The 14,285-nt window shown below is 44.3% G+C and overlaps 2 protein-coding genes across 2 annotated transcripts; both read right to left on the minus strand.

The window, feature by feature from the left end:
- Nucleotides 1-1,664: 1,664 nt before the first annotated feature.
- On the minus strand, nucleotides 1,665-4,621 carry LOC118476910 (uncharacterized). Its single transcript, XM_035967280.1, has 3 exons — nucleotides 4,542-4,621; nucleotides 4,367-4,455; nucleotides 1,665-1,732 (listed from the first exon to the last, which is right to left on the minus strand). Exons 1-3 carry the CDS (start codon nucleotides 4,619-4,621, stop codon nucleotides 1,665-1,667), a joined length of 237 nt encoding a protein of 78 aa, XP_035823173.1.
- Nucleotides 4,622-9,917: 5,296 nt separating this feature from the next.
- LOC103653319 (uncharacterized) lies at nucleotides 9,918-12,876 on the minus strand. Its single transcript, XM_008680252.1, has 3 exons — nucleotides 12,797-12,876; nucleotides 12,622-12,710; nucleotides 9,918-9,985 (listed from the first exon to the last, which is right to left on the minus strand). Exons 1-3 carry the CDS (start codon nucleotides 12,874-12,876, stop codon nucleotides 9,918-9,920), a joined length of 237 nt encoding a protein of 78 aa, XP_008678474.1.
- Nucleotides 12,877-14,285: the final 1,409 nt, after the last annotated feature.

Here is a 14,285-nt window from a genome sequence, read left to right on the forward strand (position 1 = left end):
GACGAAGGGCGAGTCATTGGATCCCCGGTAGAAGTCCTCGATCACTGCTGCCTCCGCGACCTCAGGGATACGATTTCTCATGGTCTGGAATCTTTTAAGGTACGACCGGAGAGTTTCGTCCCCCCGGCGCTTGATGGATTTGAGGTCCCATGGTTGCGCCGGTTTGTCCGAGAGAGACTGGAAGTTGGCGGTTGTGGCGGAACCGCCCGAATTATTCCAACTAAAGTGCCTAAGTCCCGCCTTAGAGGCTAGACCACAATTAAATAGGATTAACCCGTCAGTCCCTCGGATCTAGTCCGATAAAGCCACTTAACCAGGATCGAATACCACTAGCTCACTCGAAGGTGAGGCACAGAGAAATACAATAAAGCATAATACCACAAATTTAATAAGTATCAATAGTGATTACATTATCGGAGTTTAAGAAATAATAACCATAAATTTTATTGCAGCGGAATAACTAACGGAGAAGAACCGAGTAACATGGCGAAGCCTGGCCACGCTACTCCTCCTGGTCCTCTCCTGCGGAAGCAGTAACCCACTCGACCATCTATCCCGGTGGCGGGGATGAAGGCCAAGTCACACCATCAACCAAATCAAGGAGGTACCTGCAAAAATTATGCCACAAGCAAGGCTGAGTATACTAATACTCAGCTAGACTTACCCGGTGTAAGGAGTCTACTCCTCTACCTCTAGACATGCAGCTGTTTGGCTGAGGGGTTTGGTTTGCCAAAAGCACTAGCTGAGTCTAAAATCAAGTTTTAGCTTTTCAAGTTTGAGTATGATCCTGTTAAACTAGATGAGTACCTAGCTATTCATACATGGTATCAAACATTTTATCAATCAACATCTTTTGCCAGTCAACTCATTTCCACTTATTACTCAATGCAGTACAATGGATCAAGCAGTCTCATTAGCTGCGAGAAGCAGACGATTCGAATCGAGTTTTATCCTTGCAAGGTAAACCTAAACCCACGACATGTCAGGACACTCCTTCCCCACACACGTCAACCGTCCCCATCGATCCCCCGTTCGCGTCCAGGCCTCACCGCCTTGGCATACAATGCTCCACTGACCCCGACCGCTGCCGTGTAGTGGCCGCACTTGTACCCACCATATCTAGAATGGGAGACCCAGTCTCAGGTCGCGTGAGGGATAAAGTCCGCGCCCGGCTTCACTCAGGTACTAGGTTTACCGGTTACCATTTTTCCCGACATGTGTTTAGTACATTCAAACGCTTGACACAGGTATCCGCACGTTAATCCTTATTCCAATTTTGTCCCATAGACCACGCATCCCCATGGATCCGCGTCCATAGATCATCATCATTCTGTTATCAAAATGGATACAACCAATTCCTGACCTCGCGCGAGTGCTAGAAAAATCACTCGACTTCTATCGAGATCCTGATTTAGCATAGCAGCTACTCGACCTAGCATACTAGTATCCATCTCAAAAGGAATCCTGAGTTCATGCAACTAGGGTTTCAGGCAACTCCTACACTTAAGTGCACGGTACAAGCCTACAAACATTAAGTGTAGTAAAATAGCATATATAACGGTTATGCATAAAATCGGGGCTTGCCTTTAATTTAACACTTAGATAGTGTTTGCTGGGTGGAGGTACTCGCTTGGCGAGCATCCACTGGTCAAGTCCATCATTCTTCAGGTCGTCCACCAACTGCACCTTGTGGTTGGCACCACATCACTGGCTCGGTCATCATCTCTCGGTCCTATATGAGATGCAAGATGCATATGGATGAATATAATGAAAGTAGCACAAAGTAGCACAAGATATACAAAGACAAAGTGGCGAACTAAATATTTAATTGGAAGACTCCGTAAACAACCACATGTTAGAATTAGATATCTATACTTCATCGAGCGCACAACATCAACACCACTGGAAGGACGACAATTACGACTTTTAATTAACCAACACAACAGGACATCACACGTATGAACATTTATTTAACTTGCTACAGCTTTTCCTTAGTTCTCCTATTGACCACACAAGAGCAACCAAGACAACGTAAGTTTAAATAGGACATAGGCATCAATAACTACAAAACTTCTATCCACAACCAACTACAGCAAGCAAGCACATTAATCACGGAACACATGTTAACCTAAGTTTAGCCATCACAAGTCTATGTCCGTTAAGCGCTAACTAAGCATTTTTAGCCAAAATGGTGAACTAAACATTCATTTGAGCACGTGCAGATTTTTAGGACAGCAGCACAGCAGTTACTTGTTTTAATCATAACTTTTCAAATATTAATCCAAACATAGCAAACTATGACTTTCTGGAAAGTTTAGAAAGTGCTCTATAATTTTGGTATTTTCATCACAACATTATTCAACACTTAGCAAAATCGAATTGTGCAAACACAGCAGCTCTGTCCAGATTTGGACAGATTCAGACTTGCAGCTTCAAAAATTCACAACTAAAGATTCAGACATCCAAACGAAGTGATCTTAGACTTTTTGGAAAGGTAATAAAATTGTATACATATCATTTATAAACATCTCAAGGTGATTCAATATTTAACTAAGGACAAAAGACACTAGAAGGCTTTGCTGTCCAGAATTGGACAGATTTACTCTTCATACTTTAAACATTCATAACTTAATCTTCAGATCACCAAAAAGAGTGATCCAAGACTTTTTAGAAAGCTTGGCAAAAGAACTACATACTTTTATAATCACCAAGAATTGATTCTATCTGAACTGAATCAAACAATTTAGTTTTCGAAATCTGTTCTGTCAGTGGACAGAATACAGCAACCAGTTTGCAAAATTCATAACTCCTAATCTGTCAGGTCTATGGTTGTGAAATTTTAACACAAACAAGATAAGAAAAGCATCTACAACTTTCTTATAACGACCATGAACAGATTGTAACATTAAATTAGGCAAACAATGCAGTTTCTGAAATTTGTACAGAATTTGGGCAGATTCAGTTACTGAATTTGTGAAAAGCATAACTTCTAAACGATCAGACATATGGGTGTCAAATTTTAATACCAGCAAGATAATAAAGTTATCTACCACTTTTCTATAGCACATATCTACAGAAAATACAATTTAGTTCATCAAACATACAGCACAACGAAAACAATGCGTGCAGCCCAAAACAGCAACTAATAAAATTCAGCTACTATTCACTTAAAAATTGCCGCGTTCTAGAGACTTGAATTATTTTAACACCTTACCATTTGTTAAAGTTGAAACAATCAAATTAGAACCAACAAGTAGACTTACTAATTTTATACAATTCATTTTGTGCACTAGAATTGCCATACACAATTAGCAACGCATCTACCACAATAATCTTACCCGACATATATGTGTTTATCGATGCACTCTTCACATAGCAATTTGCAGTTTGACTTGGGCATCACATGAACACTACTAATTTTTACCCGCGACTGTAACCATGCGCATTAAGACTACAACAAGCAATTTATCGCGATTACGTGCTTAACTAAAGCCGTCCAACAATTCGGCTAACTAGAGTAACGACATAGCCCGCTAAATAACATACACGTCGGCTTGTCTATTATCGTCGCAACCCGAGACACAACATATACTACAACATTTTTATAAACACACAGATTCACAAGTATTTTCGTACATCGACCAATTTATACGAATCGTAAACCACTAATCTCTAACTCGAAACCATCATGCGCTTACTTCCCAAATCATGAACAGATAACGCGTATTGACCCGACTCAAGATATAGAGGAAGCGATGACTACTTTGGTATGTCACCACCTCTCTATATAAGCCAAAACAATTTCTACTATCGACTAAGAGTTCTAAGTATTAAACCCATTATTACTTTCCACGCGCAAATAATCCTCAACTTAACACAGTGACACCGATGGATTTTTACTAAACTCATCGTGCGCATAACCTCGTCTCGCATACAACCATATTGTGGCGTGCACTCGAGACACTTCAATCAACGTGGCGCGACCACTAATATGAACTCCGACACTCACGTCTTAATAACACATCCTCCACGCAAACTAGCATTTTCTAAACTACTCGTCACATTACTAAATATATTCCCGATATAATCACGAATCCCATCACATTGTATAAAACAATTACACTTTTCACATAAACACATATCGATGCATTTCCCAAAACATAATCCGTATTTTGTAACTTAGTTTTCGCATCAAACAACGCATCGCATATTTTTCCTATCAAAATATAAAAACATCAGAGTTCTTTTCTACTTCATTTTCTTCTTCACACGCGTTCATTCATACAATTATATTTTCACGCACATATTCACATCATCGACTGAATCGTAAATAAAACGAAATCACAATTTTTCTAAAGCGAACAACCTGGCTGACTCGTGTCGCGCATGTCTGCATGTTGTCCACAGCTTGGGGCTTTTGTCGAGCATGGAATGCACGAGGCATGACGACAAGGGCTGCAAGCACAGCACAGTTTTAGTACACGATTTATTAGTTTGGTTATTTTATCGAACACGAGAAACGCGGGACAGTGAGGTCTCACCATGGGTCGACGACGTCGTGGATGGGGCTGCGCAGCACAGTAAACATCCAGCGGGCATCATGGCGTGCTGTCCACGACATAGTGCTTCACCCGAGCATTTCGTCGGGTGCCCGGTGGGTGTCGATGGCATGTCGCAGGCCTTCACACTGCTGCAAAGAAACGGCAGCGCGCGGCTTGCTGCGCACAACATCAAACAGGTGGCAGCGAGGTGCAATGGCGAGGGACTCGGCTGCTAGCAGCACACCTCAAGGCCGAGGGGGCTGCTGCTGTTTGGCATTTTGTTGAACAACGCGCAAGCGCGGCAAAAGGGAAGACATAAGGCAGTGTGCTGTGTTGCATGACGAGGGAGTATCAGCCATGTCCGACAACAATGCAACAGAGGAGCTCGCGGGGGATATGGCTGTGAGCTGCTGGAAGTTGCTGGCAGCCATTGGGAGTATCTGTACCAAACAGAGAGCAGGGAGGAGGGGGAGCGACGACGTAAGGTCGACGGCTGCTGACCGGGCGAGCGTTGGGGAAACAGGCACCATGGGAGGCTCCCTGCTGCCTTGCGCTATGGAGGGCGCCGCTGGGGCTTCCCTGGCCGGTGCGCTGCTGGAATGAGGCGCCAGGGGAGGGAAGGAAGGGCTGCTGCTCTTGGGTGCTGAGTTGAGGAAGGGGAAAGTACAGGGAGGCTCGACCATGGGGAAGAGAAGCACCTGCTCGAGCTGGGGGCGCTGGCTGCTAGTGTAGAGGTGGCCATGGACGCTTGGGGGAAGAAGAAGAGATGGTGGGGGCGCCATGGGAGATGCAGGGGGCGCCTGCTCTTGATGACTCTTTGCTGCTGGCGAGGTACGCCAGGGAGGCGGCCATGGGAGGAGCTCGACTGGCGCCCACCTGACGCGCAGGGAGTTGGGGTTGGAGGGGAAGACGCTGGGGGGGCGGCCTTCGAAGCTCCGGCTGGAGATTTGGGGCGCCATGGATGGGAGTAAAGAGGTGTGCTCGAGCTCTGCATTTTCTGGACAGAGGGCACATGGCTCCCATGCACCAGCACTTGGGGAAGATGGCTGCCGGCAAGCTTACAGACGGGGGGGGCTCGAGAGGGAGGAAGCCAGGGAAGCCTGCTGGAGAGCCGACGCCGGAGGGAGCTGTGGAGGTGAGCGACTGCTCCCTGGGAGAAGAAGGCTCCCTGCTTGCTGCCCGCGTGGGAGAGAGAGGGTGGCGTGGGGGAGAAGAGTGGCTGGCTGGTTGATTTAACCAGACACTGCTGGCAACCATTGGTCACCGTGGGCGGCAATTCCCACTGGCTGGCTGCAGCCATTGGAGCAGAGAGCGCGGGGCTGAGTGCCAGGACCAGGTGTTGGCGTGCCTGTAGGGAGAAGGGTGGTGCGCGCTGCGTGTGCGTGTGTTTTCCATCCCCTTTTTTTGCAACACTACTAACATGACACATGAGATAAATCAAGAAATAAATAATTAAGGTCTTCATCTTTCTACTGTAATAAATTATTAGTTGGTTTCCTTATCAAACAGCTCGCGGTCACATAGACATTAACAGGACCAATTTGGTAGACATTTGAGTCGATTTGCACAGCTCACTCGTTGAAGGAGACCGACGCAGAGAACAGAGCGAAATGAGGTCCGGACGAACAAGAGGCCAAAGAGTAAAATGAACCGAAACATTTTAATTGGGTGTCGCTTGGAAATTAAATTCTCGCGCACCAGTAGAAATAAAAATGAATTGAGATCGATAGGCTTCGGGTTCGTAATCGAAATAAAGCGAGTCGGATTAATAGAAATCATTGCCGAGGTCGGCTTTCGAATTTAGATGGGACACGAAGATTTAAGCCGAGTTGGATAAAAATTTATTAGAGGACGACACATTGGAGATTCCGCTTGAGAATACGGACTGGGATAAATTTTTGAACATAGATCGAACATCGAGAAATTAGATTCGGACACAGCTCGACTAGCAACTGTCGAGCGTTCGATTAAATAAGCTTCGAATGAGATTTATAATCGAGATTGATTAACGAGTTTGCATTCGTGTCGAGAAATAAAAGTTTTTAACATGCTCCAAATTCGGCCTTTCTCGAGATCATTTAACTCAAAAATTCGAGGGCACTTTTCATGAGTAACTTGATAAACAGAGAGACACGATTGAGAAATAGAAATTTCCACTGACGATACGAGTTAGGGACAAATGTCACGACATAACACGAAATAGACACCTGGGGTGTCACAGCCTTCCCCCTTAAAGGAATCTCGTCCCAAGATTCGAATGAGGATCTTCAAGGGTGGAGAAGCATGTAACTCCCAGACTAAAGATAGATGCAAATTCATGAGATGTCATCTGACAGATACGGAAGATAGATTTGGATAGAATATCGCGACATGTTGAGACAAAAATGCAGCGATCACTCTGGGAGAATGTTCACAAAAGATAGTACATCAGTATAGTGTCGTAATGGATCACAACTATTAACCGCGATACCCGCGCGTGTCGAGCAGCTCAACCATGTGTGCACCATAGTAGACTCTCGGTTTCGTCGTGGCACCATCAGTCGTTAGTCATGACACCATTACCAAATGCAACCAATGAGAAATCCACATAACACAGATAGATGGAGCCCATGAGAGTATGGCTCAGAAAATAAGAATGTGACCGGAGTTGAAGCAAAGATTGTTGGCAAAAGAGCATCACATGAGAGTTTTCCTCAACTCAGAGAACTATTTTTTTTATCATCACGGGGATTATCAGCCAAAGATTGATACGATATTCGATAGGAGGAGGAACCAACCATGAGATCGAGATTGATAAGCTTTTAGAGACATGAGAGATCCAAAGATAACAGCAACATCCATCAATCCACATGGATACACTGCTTAGAGATAAAATCGATAAAGCAGCGTCATGATCCTTAGAGAAGAGTATGAGAACGATCATAATGAGATATTAGACTGATCCACATTTGATACATGAGAACAGGTTATAGTAGATAACCAGAGAACGGGTCAGAGTCATTAAGGGATCCAGAGATTCGGATGATAAAGTCGCAACATGATTCACAAGGAAAAGATTACCAGATCCAGGTGAAAGGAGAGGTCATCAACCCAGATGGCTTCTAGGATGAGCATAAGAGAATTTAATGAGGAATTTGGACAAGGCTTCCAAGAAGAATTTGGGGTTGGATATTGTTTTGCGCAATTATACACCAACCAAAAGTTTTTTTGACAGAAACAAGTGCACAAGGAGGCTTTAGTCGATCTAGTGGTCAAGCTAAAGAGATCTACAAGCTGTGTAGGTGTAACTTCAAGCGTAAAACACGCAAGGCTTCGAAAAACACTAACACAAGCATGTGATAAATTTTTGAAGATTTTACTTGCTAAACTTGAGGTTGTTTGGAGGGGGGGTCTTTTTATGAACAAAACAGACAACATTTTTTTTGTAAAAAGGGTTGAACAATTATAATACCACCTAGATAGCAAGACAAGAGAAACACATAACACAACCTAGTTAAGACTATCATGACACACATGATAAAACATTTTTTTTGCAGTTCATAGCAATACAGCACATTATTCACAATTTCTTATTATTGGAATAAAGGTGAGAGAAGCATGTTGGTGCACAAGAGACAATGATAATGCGACAATCATGATGCATGCTCATTCTAGTCGTCTTCTCAGACCTAACTAATTTTTTTTGGTGCTTCTACAACATCCTTATTAATAATAGTAGTAGCCTTTACGACCTATATAAATAGCCACCTAGCTACCCATCTATTTCCTAAGGCTTCACGTCCTAGGTCTATCCTTATCGTCCTGATATCTATCCAACTTGGTTTCTAAGCAAGTTTTACTTTAGAAAAGGATGGAAATCATGACTTATTGACTTCTCTGTACTGGTATTCGCTCCGATACCAGCTGTGGCGGAACCGTCCGAATTATTCCAACTTAAGTGCCTAAGTCCCGCCTTAGAGGCTAGACCACACTTAAATAGGAATAACTCGTCAGTCCCTCGGATCTAGTCCGATAAAGCCACTTAACCAGGATCGAATACCACTAGCTCACTCGAAGGTGAGGCACAGAGAAATACAATAAAGCATAATACCACAAATTTAATAAGTATCAATAGTGATTACATTATCGGAGTTTCAGAAATAATAACCATAAATTTTATTACAGCGGAATAACTAACGGAGAAGAACCGAGTAACATGGCGAAGCCTGGCCACGCTACTCCTCCTGGTCCTCTCCTGCGGAAGCAGTAACCCACTCGACCATCTATCCCGGTGGCGGGGATGAAGGCCAAGTCACACCATCAACCAAATCAAGGAGGTACCTGCAAAAATTATGCCACATGCAAGGCTGAGTATACTAATACTCAGCTAGACTTACCCGGTGTGAGGAGTCTACTCCTCTACCTCTAGACATGCAGCTGTTTGGCTGAGGGGTTTGGTTTGCCAAAAGCACTAGCTGAGTCTAAAATCAAGTTTTAGCTTTTCAAGTTTGAGTATGATCCTGTTAAACTAGATGAGTACCTAGCTATTCATACATGGTATCAAACATTTTATCAATCAACATCTTTTGCCAGTCAACTCATTTCCACTTATTACTCAATGCAGTACAATGGATCAAGCAGTCTCATTAGCTGCGAGAAGCAGACGATTCGAATCGAGTTTTATCCTTGCAAGGTAAACCTAAACACACGACATGTCAGGGCACTCCGTCCTCACACACGTCAACCGTCCCCATCGATCCCCCGTTCGCGTCCAGGCCTCACCGCCTTGGCATACAATGCTCCAGTGACCCCGACCGCCGCCGTGCAGTGGCCGCACTTGTACCCACCATATCTAGAATGGGAGACCCAGTCTCAGGTCGCGTGAGGGATAAAGTCCGCGCCCGGCTTCACTCAGGTACTAGGTTTACCGGTTACCATTTTTCCCGACATGTGTTTAGTACATTCAAACGCTTGACACAGGTATCCGCACGTTAATCCTTATTCCAATTTTGTCCCATAGACCATGCATCCCCATGGATCCGCGTCCATAGATCATCATCATTCTGTTATCAAAATGGATACAACCAATTCCTGACCTCGCGCGAGTGCTAGAAAAATCACTCGACTTCTACCGAGATCCTGATTTAGCATAGCAGCTACTCGACCTAGCATACTAGTATCCATCTCAAAAGGAATCATGAGTTCATGCAACTAGGGTTTCAGGCAACTCCTACACTTAAGTGCACGGTACAAGCCTACAAACATTAAGTGTAGTAAAATAGCATATATAACGGTTATGCATAAAACCGGGGCTTGCCTTTAATTTAACACTTAGATAGTGTTTGCTGGGCGGAGGTACTCGCTTGGCGAGCATCCACTGGTCAAGTCCATCATTCTTCAGGTCGTCCACCAACTGCACCTTGTGGTTGGCACCACATCACTGGCTCGGTCATCATCTCTCGGTCCTATATGAGATGCAAGATGCATATGGATGAATATAATGAAAGTAGCACAAAGTAGCACAAGATATACAAAGACAAAGTGGCGAACTAAATATTTAATTGGAAGACTCCGTAAACAACCACATGTTACAATTAGATATCTATACTTCATCGAGCGCACAACATCAACACCACTGGAAGGACGACAATTACGACTTTTAATTAACCAACACAACAGGACATCACACGTATGAACATTTATTTAACTTGCTATGGCTTTTCCTTAGTTCTCCTATTGACCACACAAGAGCAACCAAGACAACGTAAGTTTAAATATGACATAGGCATCAATAACTACAAAACTTCTGTCCACAACCAACTACAGCAAGCAAGCACATTAATCACGGAACACATGTTAACCTAAGTTTAGCCATCACAAGTCTATGTCCGTTAAGCGCTAACTAAGCATTTTTAGCCAAAATGGTGAACTAAACATTCATTTGAGCACGTGCAGATTTTTAGGACAGCAGCACAGCAGTTACTTGTTTTAATCATAACTTTTCAAATATTAATCCAAACATAGCAAACTATGACTTTCTGGAAAGTTTAGAAAGTGCTCTATAATTTTGGTATTTTCATCACAACATTATTCAACACTTAGCAAAATCGAATTGTGCAAACACAGCAGCTCTGTCCAGATTTGGACAGATTCAGACTTGCAGCTTCAAAAATTCACAACTAAAGATTCAGACATCCAAACGAAGTGATCTTAGACTTTTTGGAAAGGTAATAAAATTGTCTACATATCATTTATAAACATCTCAAGGTGATTCAATATTTAACTAAGGACAAAAGACACTAGAAGGCTTTGCTGTCCAGAATTGGACAGATTCAGTCTTCATACTTTAAACATTCATAACTTAATCTTCAGATCACCAAAAAGAGTGATCCAAGACTTTTTGGAAAGCTTGGCAAAAGAACTACATACTTTTATAATCACCAAGAATTGATTCTATGCTGAACTGAATCAAACAATTTAGTTTTCGAAATCTGTTCTGTCAGTGGACAGAATACAGCAACCAGTTTGCAAAATTCATAACTCCTAATCTGTCAGGTCTATGGTTGTGAAATTTTAACACAACCAAGATAAGAAAAGCATCTACAACTTTCTTATAACGACCATGAACAGATTGTAACATTAAATTAGGCAAACAATGCAGTTTCTGAAATTTGTACAGAATTTGGGCAGATTCAGTTACTGAATTTGTGAAAAGCATAACTTCTAAACGATCAGACTTATGGGTGTCAAATTTTAATACCAGCAAGATAATAAAGTTATCTACCACTTTTTTATAGCACATATCTACAGAAAATACAATTTAGTTCATCAAACATACAGCACAACGAAAACAATGCGTGCAGCCCAAAACAGCAACTAATAAAATTCAGCTACTATTCACTTAAAAATTGCCGCGTTCTAGAGACTTGAATTATTTTAACACCTTACCATTTGTTAAAGTTGAAACAATCAAATTAGAACCAACAAGTAGACTTACTAATTTTATACAATTCATTTTGTGCACTAGAATTGCCATACACAATTAGCAACGCATCTACCACAATAATCTTACCCGACATATATGTGTTTATCGATGCGCTCTTCACATAGCAATTTGCAGTTTGACTTGGGCATCACATGAACACTACTAATTTTTACCCGCGACTGTAACCATGCGCATTAAGACTACAACAAGCAATTTATCGCGATTACGTGCTTAACTAAAGCCGTCCAACAATTCGGCTAACTAGAGTAACGACATAGCCCGCTAAATAACATACACATCGGCTTGTCTATTATCGTCGCAACCCGAGACACAACATATACTACAACATTTTTATAAACACACAGATTCACAAGTATTTTCGTACATCGACCAATTTATACGAATCGTAAACCACTAATCTCTAACTTGAAACCATCATGCGCTTACTTCCCAAATCATGAACACATAACGCGTATTGACCCGACTCAAGATATAGAGGAAGCGATGACTACTTTGGTATGTCACCACCTCTCTATATAAGCCAAAACAATTTCTACTATCGACTAAGAGTTCTAAGTATTAAACACATTATTACTTTCCACGCGCAAATAATCCTCAACTTAACACCAGTGACACCGATGGATTTTTACTAAACTCATCGTGCGCATAACCTCGTCTCGCATACAACCATATTGTGGCGTGCACTCGAGACACTTCAATCAACGTGGCGCGACCACTAATATGAACTCCGACACTCACGTCTTAATAACACATCCTCCACGCAAACTAGCATTTTCTAAACTACTCGTCACATTACTAAATATATTCCCGATATAATCACGAATCCCATCACATTGTATAAAACAATTACACTTTTCACATAAACACATATCGATGCATTTCCCAAAACATAATCCGTATTTTGTAACTTAGTTTTCGCATCAAACAACGCATCGCATATTTTTCCTATCAAAATATAAAAACATCAGAGTTCTTTTCTACTTCATTTTCTTCTTCACATGCGTTCATTCATACAATTATATTTTCACACACATATTCACATCGTCGACTGAATCGTAAATAAAACGAAATCACAATTTTTCTAAAGCGAACAACCTGGCTGACTCGTGTCGTGCATGTCTGCATGTTGTCCACAGCTTGGGGCTTTTGTCGAGCATGGAATGCACGAGGCATGACTACAAGGGCTGCAAGCACAGCATAGTTTTAGTACACGATTTATTAGTTTGGTTATTTTATCGAACACGAGAAACGCGGGACAGTGAGGTCTCACCATGGGTCGACGACGTCGTGGATGGGGCTGCGCAGCACAGTAAACATCCAGCGGGCATCATGGCGTGCTGTCCACGACATAGTGCTTCACCCGAGCATTTCGTCGGGTGCCCGGTGGGTGTCGATGGCATGTCGCAGGCCTTCACACTGCTGCAAAGAAACGGCAGCGCGCGGCTTGCTGCGCACAACATCAAACAGGTGGCAGCGAGGTGCAATGGCGAGGGACTCGGCTGCTAGCAGCGCACCTCAAGGCCGAGGGGGCTGCTGCTGTTTGGCATTTTGTTGAACAACACGCAAGCGCGGCAAAAGGGAAGACATAAGGCAGTGTGCTGTGTTGCATGACGAGGGAGTATCAGCCATGTCCGACAACAATGCAACAGAGGAGCTCGCGGGGGATATGGCTGCGAGCTGCTGGAAGATGCTGGCAGCCATTGGGAGTATCTGTACCAAACAGAGAGCAGGGAGGAGGGGGAGCGACGAAGTAAGGTCGACGGCTGCTGACCGGGCGAGCGTTGGGGAAACAGGCACCATGGGAGGCTCCCTGCTGCCTTGCGCTATGGAGGGCGCCGCTGGGGCTTCCCTGGCCGGTGCGCTGCTGGAATGAGGCGCCAGGGGAGGGAAGGAAGGGCTGCTGCTCTTGGGTGCCGAGTTGAGGAAGGGGAAAGTACAGGGAGGCTCGACCATGGGGAAGAGAAGCACCTGCTCGAGCTGGGGGCGCTGGCTGCTAGTGTAGAGGTGGCCATGGACGCTTGGGGGAAGAAGAAGAGATGGTGGGGGCGCCATGGGAGATGCAGGGGGCGCCTGCTCTTGATGACTCTTTGCTGCTGGCGAGGTACGCCAGGGAGGCGGCCATGGGAGGAGCTCGACTGGCGCCCACCTGACGCGCAGGGAGTTGGGGTTGGAGGGGAAGACGCTGGGGGCGGCCTTCGAAGCTCCGGCTGGAGATTTGGGGCGCCATGGATGGGAGTAAAGAGGTGTGCTCGAGCTCTGCATTTTCTGGACAGAGGGGTCATGGCTTCCATGTGCCAGCACTTGGGGAAGATGGCTGCCGGCAAGCTTACAGACGGGGGGGGGGGGGGGGGGGGGGCTCGAGAGGGAGGAAGCCAGGGAAGCCTGCTGGAGAGCCGACGCCGGAGGGAGCTGTGGAGGTGAGCGACTGCTCCCTGGGAGAAGAAGGCTCCCTGCTTGCTGCCCGCGTGTGAGAGAGAGGGTGGCGTGGGGGAGAAGAGTGGCTGGCTGGTTGATTTAACCAGACACTGCTGGCAACCATTGGTCACCGTGGGCGGCAATTCCCACTGGCTGGCTGCAGCCATTGGAGCAGAGAGCGCGGGGCTGAGTGCCAGGACCAGGTGTTGGCGTGCCTGTAGGGAGAAGGGTGGTGCGCGCTGTTTGTGCGTGTGTTTTCCATCCCTTTTTTTTTGCAACACTACTAACATGACACATGAGAGAAATCAAGAAATAAATAATTAAGGTCTTAATCTTTCTACTGT

This window comes from Zea mays, chromosome 4 (genome assembly GCF_902167145.1).
Source record: "Zea mays cultivar B73 chromosome 4, Zm-B73-REFERENCE-NAM-5.0, whole genome shotgun sequence".
NCBI classification, from domain to species: Eukaryota; Viridiplantae; Streptophyta; class Magnoliopsida; order Poales; family Poaceae; genus Zea; species Zea mays.

What these genes read in the sequence shown, in the direction of transcription:
- LOC118476910 (XM_035967280.1), bottom strand. Translation starts at nt 4,621, where the DNA reads ATGTCGTGGACAGCACGCCATGATGCCCGCTGGATGTTTACTGTGCTG. An exon ending in CACGACGTCGTCGACCCATG is followed by an intron (nt 4,456 to 4,541) that starts GTGAGACCTCAC and finishes CTGTGCTTGCAG; the next exon opens with CCCTTGTCGTCATGCCTCGT. An exon ending in GCGCGACACGAGTCAGCCAG is followed by an intron (nt 1,733 to 4,366) that starts GTTGTTCGCTTT and finishes CATCTCATATAG; the next exon opens with GACCGAGAGATGATGACCGA.
- LOC103653319 (XM_008680252.1), bottom strand. Translation starts at nt 12,876, where the DNA reads ATGTCGTGGACAGCACGCCATGATGCCCGCTGGATGTTTACTGTGCTG. An exon ending in CACGACGTCGTCGACCCATG is followed by an intron (nt 12,711 to 12,796) that starts GTGAGACCTCAC and finishes CTGTGCTTGCAG; the next exon opens with CCCTTGTAGTCATGCCTCGT. An exon ending in GCACGACACGAGTCAGCCAG is followed by an intron (nt 9,986 to 12,621) that starts GTTGTTCGCTTT and finishes CATCTCATATAG; the next exon opens with GACCGAGAGATGATGACCGA.